The 7,585-nt window shown below is 37.0% G+C and overlaps 1 protein-coding gene across 1 annotated transcript; it reads left to right on the top strand.

The window, feature by feature from the left end:
- The first annotated feature begins 328 nt into the window (after positions 1-328).
- Positions 329-1,258, top strand: LOC118677399 (olfactory receptor 5AC2). The gene has a single exon (XM_036352514.1). It carries the CDS (start codon positions 335-337, stop codon positions 1,256-1,258), a length of 924 nt encoding a protein of 307 aa, XP_036208407.1. The 5' UTR covers positions 329-334.
- The last annotated feature ends 6,327 nt before the right edge of the window (positions 1,259-7,585 follow it).

The following is a 7,585-nucleotide window of genomic DNA, read 5'->3' as shown; positions in this document are numbered from 1 at the left end:
TAATTAGCCCAGCCAGTATGGCTCAGTGGTTAACCATGGGCCTATGAACCAAGAGGTCACCAGTTTGATTTTCAGTCAAGGGGCACATATCCAGGTACTGGGCTCGATTCCCAGTAGGGGGCATGCAGCAGGCAGCCGATCAATGTTTCTATCTCTCTATCTCTTTACCTCCTCTCTCTATAAAATCAATAAAAACATATTTTTAAAAACTACTAATTAAATGGAAAACAACAGGAAGGTGTAATTTAATTTGCAAAAAGGTACCACTACCTTGTGTTACCTTTAGCAATCATCTTTGTCACATAGATTCTCATTACAGTGATCAAGTGTGGACATGTCAGAAGGAAACAAGACTCTGGTGACTGAGTTTGTTCTCACAGGACTTGCAGAGCAACCATGGTTGCAGGTCCTCCTCTTCCTCGTGTTCTTGGTCATCTACCTCACCACCATGGTAGGCAACCTTGGACTGATGGCTCTTATTTGGAAGGATGTCCATCTTCACACGCCCATGTACTTGTTCCTTGGTGGATTAGCTTTTGCAGATGCTTGCACTTCAACTTCCGTAACTCCCAGGATGCTGGTCAACTTCTTAGACAAGACTGCAGTGATATCCCTAGCTGAGTGCATCACCCAATTTTATTTTTTTGCTTCCAGTGCAACTACAGAATGTTTCCTCTTGGTAGTGATGGCCTATGACCGCTATGTAGCCATATGTAACCCTTTGCTTTATCCAGTGGTGATGTCCAACAGACTCTGCACTAAGTTGATAAGTATTTCATATGCAGTTGGTTTTCTGCATCCTCTGGTTCACGTGAGTTTGTTATTAAGATTAACTTTCTGCAAGTCTAACATAATACATTATTTCTACTGTGAAATTTTACAGCTGTTCAAAATTTCATGCTATGACCCATCTATCAATGCACTAATGATACTTATTTTTGCAGCTTTTATACAAATATCCATTTTAATGACCATCATAATGTCTTATACTCGGGTGCTCTCTGACATTCTGAAGAAAAAGTCTGAAAAGGGCAAAGGCAAAGCCTTCTCCACGTGCAGTGCCCACCTGCTCTCTGTCTTGCTGTACTATGGCACTCTTATCTGCATGTATGTGCGTCCTGCATCTGGCCTAGCTGAAGATCAGGACAGAATGTATTCCCTGTTTTACATGATTATAATTCCCCTGCTAAACCCATTTATTTATAGCTTGAGAAATAAAGAGGTTATAGGTGCCTTGAGAAGAATTGCAAAGAAGTAGACAGTTCCCAAGGAAAATTTCAAATTGTTTTCATTTCACTCTTTGCATAAACAAATCCCCAAGTCTTGCAGATGAGCCATGGCTCTGCCCTTTCACCAAAGGGCGAGTGGTGAGGGTGGTCTCTGAGCACTGGGTGAAGGACCCAGCTTCACACAATGTTTTCTTGGATGTGAGCCCAGTTGAAGTTACTACTTCGGTTGAAGTGACTTACATCTTCCATGGTTGATTTATTTAAAGATATCATAAGTGCTTTTTATTTGAACATTTAGTTTTTGAAAATTTGTTATCTGCAAGGGACTCCTCCCTCCACATTTTATTTAATAATTGACAGTAACAGAGATTGTTATATATGTGTACGTGGTTTATTTGTCTAGAATTGGACAAAGATGATCATAATCTTTTAAAAATGTATTGGATATAAAAGGTTATTTCCTTTTTTTTACATTTGGGGCACGGTTCTCATTTTTAAAAATTTAGGTTAGCTAGTAATTTTAATATTTTATAGATATTTTAAAAGAATCATCTCATAATTTTTGTTACATCTAACTTTCTTTGTTATTATTTAATTCATTAATTTCCCCATCTTTAAAATTTTCCATCTGCTTTCTTTTCTTGTAATAATTTGTTTTTTTCTAGCTTATATATTTTGAGTTGAATTCATTTACTTTTAGTTTTTATATGTTGCTGATATTATGGGTATTTATATTTTGCTATATTATGAATATTCTTCTGAACTGAATTAGTTGTTGAGTGTTTCACGTTTTTGGCTTTCTGCCTCTCATTGCTCGTATGGGATTTCTATTTAAACATTCTGTTTAGGTCCAACACAAAACAGCAATCTAATGTCATAAAATTTCCAAACAGATGAACCTATTAATGCATTGATTCTTTTTATTTTCTTGCTCTTTACTCAAACTTCACTGTTATGAATAATATTGTCTCTTACACTCATGTCTTCTTTGCCATACTGAAAAAGAATTGTGAAAAAGGCAGAAGTAATGCCTTCTCCACAGTAGTGTCTATAGGTTCGCTGTTCTCTCGTTCTAGTAAAATGATCTTTTTTCAGATGTGTGAGTCTTGCATCTGGTCCAGATGAAGAACAGGGCAAAATGCATTCTTTGTTGTGCATTATTGTAATTTCTTGTTAAATCTCTCAATTTTTTAAAATCCTCACCCAAAAATATGTTTTTATATTATTGATTTTTAGAGAGAGAGAGAAAGAGAATAAATCAATGTGAGAAACATTAATTGGTTGCCTCCCCTACATGTGCCCTGACCAGGTATCAAACCCGCAATTTAGGTATGTACCCCGACCAGCAATTGAACCTGCAACTTTTTGGTGTATGGGACCGTGCTCTAAGTGAGCCACTTGGCCAGGGAACTAAATCTCTTTTTATATAGCAAAAGAAGCAAATTTTAGATAGACTAATAAAATGATAAAGGAATATATATTTCTTAAATAAAATGTTCTTAATATTTTTTACAATTTCTATTTCACTAAATAACATCTTGTAGGTGTCTTGCACATTGATAATACTCAATAAATTTTTTATTGAAAAAAATGGAAAAGATGCAATCTTTATATGACTATACTATAAATATGGTTGATAATTATGAGTGATAATTAAGTCTTTTAAACACTACTAATTTGTTAGAGTACGTGATTTGGTTTTCATCTATAGTCAAGAGTGGAGGACTATTTCCGTTGCATCTACTGCTATATTATCACATCAGTGGATAAGCACTGGGTGAGTAAATGCATAAAAGCTCTTACTCTAGTAATAGCCCTTTTTGGAAACTGTTAGAAGCACATGTAAAGAAAGAGTTTTATGTAAGTCTTTTTAAAATTTTCCATAAAACCAAACCATTTTTTAACTTTATTATTCCTGAACAAGTTCCTTTGCAAGAATTTTATAAAAAAATTATTTATGATGAAATAATAAACCCATGTGTTTTAAAAACAAAAATGACTATATACACGTTCTTCAAACATTTACAGGTAATTACAGTCACTTTTAAAAGTAATTTTAGACAAGTAACCTCTCCTCTGATATTAAAATATTTGTCTAAGTCAGTGGTTCTCAACCTTCCTAATGCCGCGACCCTTTAATACAGTTCCTCATGTTGTGGTGACCCCCAACCATAAAATTATTTTCGTTGCTACTTTATAACTGTAATTTTGCTACTGTTATGAATCGTAATGTAAATATCTGATATGCAGGATGTATTTAGGCGACCCCTGTGAAAGGATCGTTTGACCCCCAAAGGGGTCGTGACCCACAGGTTGAGAACCGCTGGTCTACATATCTAGACATATATTTATCAATAATTTTTACAATAAGAGATAAGACATTTCTGTATGTATGAATTTCTGTTTTTATTGTTATTGGAAGTACTGTCAATACAAAATAAATTTTTTAAGAATTAGTCCCAGCTGGTTTGGCTCAGTGGATAGAGCCTCGGCCTAAGGACTAAAGGTCCTGGCTTCAATTCTGATCAAGGGCACATACCTTGTTTGCAGGTTCCGAGGCAACCAATCAATGTGTTTCTCTCACAGCTATGTTTCTCTCTGTCTTTCCCTTTCTCCTCCACTCTCTCTAAAAAAGAAAAAAAAAAATCAATGGAAAAATATCCTCGGTGAGGGTTAACAAAACAAAACAAAACAGAATTAGAAACCATCTGAAAATTTCAGTGTTTCCAATATTCTTCTAATACTGGTGTCTCATTTGAGAGGGACTGATTGAAGTTAAACTTCACTGTATCTTCCTATCTCCTTTTCCTTCCAGCCTGGTATCCATTGTATGCCTTTTAGCCTTCTTATTTATGTTCTTGTATTTTACTGATGAATAAAACAAAAATATTTGTCTAAATAAATGAGCAATATTTTTAATTTTATGCTATATTTCTTTCCTGATGTGTGATTTTAGATGATAATAGCTAGTCTTTCTGTATTGCTTAACATAAAATTTTGCAGAAAATTCTCTAGATAAATTAGTGTTTCTACTAAAGAATAGTCTGAAACTCTAGGTGCTTCCTACACCCACTGCTCCCACTGAGCATAAAGTAGGTCTGTGTGGCTAGGTGTACAGTTTTATTACAGGAGATTACCACCTTAGTGACAGCTGATTAGATAAGAAGTCACAAGATCCAAGACCTTACAATCTACAGGTCTCTCATCTTTTCTCTATCATTTGTTTCTGTGGATGCCATCTTCATGTACATCAAGCATGTCAAACTCAAAGGCTAACATGGGCCAAATAAACAAGATTTAAGTTTATGTGGGCCACAGAAAAACAAAAGCTTCAATTTTCATAGAAACGCAGGTTTATTTCGATAGAGACATGCTAAATACAAAAGGCTAAAATAAATGAGTAATCGTTAACATAAAACAATAGAACATTTTAATAAAAATATTTTTTCTTGAACATTAACTTACCAGACACTGAATAACTGCACAAATTAATAAGCACAATGCAAATAAACCTATTTTTCTTGTTCTCCAAAAGCAAACTATTTCCTGTGGCGCACACCAAACAAGTCAGTCCAAGTCTAATGATGTGGCAGTCAGCTGCTACAATATTCACTGCTAGTATTAGTGGAGAGAAATGGTGTGCCTGCACGTAAGGCACATAAGGGAAATGAATGCAACATGATTACTGTAATCAGTCATTAGTGAACGTTGTAGTTTGTTATTAACAATCCTATATAATAAAAGCATAATATGCAAATTGACTGAATGGCAGAATGACCAGTCAGCGGAGGGCATGGCTGGTGAGCAGGCAGCACCAGGCCAGCCAAGGCACGTGCCAGTGGATAGAGGGAAGGGATAGTTATGGGGAGGCGTGGTGGTAGCGACCAGCTGCAGCGGAGGGGCAATGGGGGGTGCGGGCCCGCCCTGGTTGCCTCCCACAGGGGGAGGCCCGACTGCAGCTTAGGCTCGCTGCCCACGGGGACCAGGACTAAGCTGTCAGTAGGACAACTCCTGAGGGCTCCCAGGCTGTGAGAGGGTGCAGGCCGGGCTGAGGGACCCCCCAGTGCATGAATTTTCATGCACTGGGCCTCTAGTTATGTATAGCAGCCCTAACTGGTTTGGCTCAGTGAATACAGCATTGGCCTGTGGACTGAAGTTTCCCAGGTTCAATTCAAGTCAAGGGCACATGCTCAGTTGCAGTTTCAATCACCAGTAGGGGGCATACAGGAGGCAGCCAATGAATGATTCTCTCTCATCATTGATGTTTCTATCTCTCTCTCTTCTATTCTCTCTGAAATCAATGAAAATATATATTTGAAAAAATTATGTATAACAGGATATCATAAAAATTAAGCTACAATTTTTTTTTTTAGCTACAAAATTTTTATTAAAATGTTTCTTACATACCATTATATTGGTTGGGCCACAAAAATATTCATTGTGGGCCACATGTGGCCTGTGGGCTGTGAGTTTGACATGCTTGATGTACATCCTAATAATGCATGGGGTCAGGCCATGTGAATGTGGTTTTATATCACTATGAATGCTATGTTCAGTTAAGAATACCTGAGACTATCCTAACTGGTTTGGCTCAGTGCATAGAGCCTCGGCCTGCGGACTGAAGGGTCCCAGGTTTGAATCCAGTCAAGGGCACATGTCCAGGTTGTAGGCTTGATCCCAGTAGGGGGTGTGCAGGAGGCAGCCGGTCAATGGTTCTCTCATCATTGATGTTTCTATCTCTCTCTCCTCCTCCCTTGCTCTCTGAAATCAGTAAAGTTATATTTTTAAAAAAAGCATACCTGAGACTATAATAATAATGCTAGTTACTCAAGGAAACTACTGAATTTTCTGTATGGGCTAGAAAAATTCCAGATCAGGAGTAGTCTTACGATATAAATCAGTGGAACACATCCATATCTCACCTACCAAGGGAAATATTGCCCATTTGTAATGCCATTGTGTTTATGTGAGTGTGTGTGTGTGTGTGTGTGTGTGTGTGTGTGTGTGTGTGTATACTAGTATTTTTTTCTGAGAGCAAGTATAGATACTGGACATTTGACTTTCATAGAATGAATAGTTATGAGCATTGGAATTCATCACAAATAGGATATTAGAGATTCTTCAATATAGAGAAACCTGAGTACCTTTTATAGCTATGCCATCAGTAAATTTTGGAGATGAACCTGAAAATGTAAGTTAAAAACAAAGTTTGAAGAAATTTTGAATGGCTAGCTGAGGACTTGGGGCTTCATTCAAATTGCAATAGGGACTCAGGCTTTTGAGTGGAGTGACTTGATAAGAGCTGAAACAGATCTGAATGCATTATCTAATATACGCACATAGAATATTAAACAACATAATCAATGAACTAAAGAACCATGATGCATTAGCCATACTTTAAAATATGAGAAAAAGACATATTAGGTGAAAAAATAAAAATAAATCTACTACCAATAAAACCTAGTTTCAATGAATTCCACCATTAAAAACAAATTCCACACACAAAAAAGAGACCCTATTCAGTTAATAGAATTCAACTGAAACACTATAGGATATTTCATTTATGCCAATATGTTAAATATTAATTAGCATTCTAGTTATAGAAAGGAGAATAAAAATCTGTAAGTTGCTGCTGTGTTGCTCTCTCACTGATGCAGGGTTTTAAGAAAAAGCATTAAAATACTGAACACTAGTGAGACATTCAGGAGGATAATTTCTTTCATTAGTATACTGGGAATCAGGCTGCATTTTACATCTGCCCGACACATTTCTTCCTTCGTACTATGCTATAAAAAAAAAAAAAGCTTGAATTTCAGTCAAATCAAGACAAAAGGGATATTTTCTTCTCCTCCCTACTTTTCTACTTCCATGATCTTTGTAAATGCTCCCAGATTCCAATAATGAAAAATTCCTTAGAATAGCAGGTCCAATGAAGAGTAGACTTGTAAAGGAGTTAGGATCCTCTAGCCAAATATCTTCATTTTTGTACAAGTGAGGAGTGTAATTAACAGAGGCAGTTCCTTATCACTTCAGTGCTCATTTTAACATCTCTGTATTCAACAAGCCTCCATCTGAGAAGAGACACCATCAGTTATCAGAGTTCAAAAATCCACTGCAGTCATGAGGCTCAGTATTTGTGTTGTGAGAAATGGCAAAACAAGTCAACTGCAGCCAATTGGGTTGAAGACACTGAGTACCAGTTGAGTAAGGGGCCAGGCTACTCTGAAGGGGCGTGGTGGGTAAGAAAGCTTCCAGCAGGACTGAATAAGAAAGATTTTATGGCCGAAACCGGTTTGGCTCAGTGGATAGAGCGTCGGCCTGCGGACTGAAAGGTCCCAGGTTCGATTCTGGTCAAG

This window comes from Myotis myotis, unplaced genomic scaffold (genome assembly GCF_014108235.1).
Source record: "Myotis myotis isolate mMyoMyo1 unplaced genomic scaffold, mMyoMyo1.p scaffold_m19_p_2, whole genome shotgun sequence".
Taxonomy (NCBI): Eukaryota; Metazoa; Chordata; class Mammalia; order Chiroptera; family Vespertilionidae; genus Myotis; species Myotis myotis.
This window is presented reverse-complemented; position numbering and strand designations above follow the sequence as displayed.

Excerpts from the sequence above, each read along its gene's own strand:
- LOC118677399 (XM_036352514.1), top strand. The coding sequence starts at position 335 with ATGTCAGAAGGAAACAAGACTCTGGTGACTGAGTTTGTTCTCACAGGA.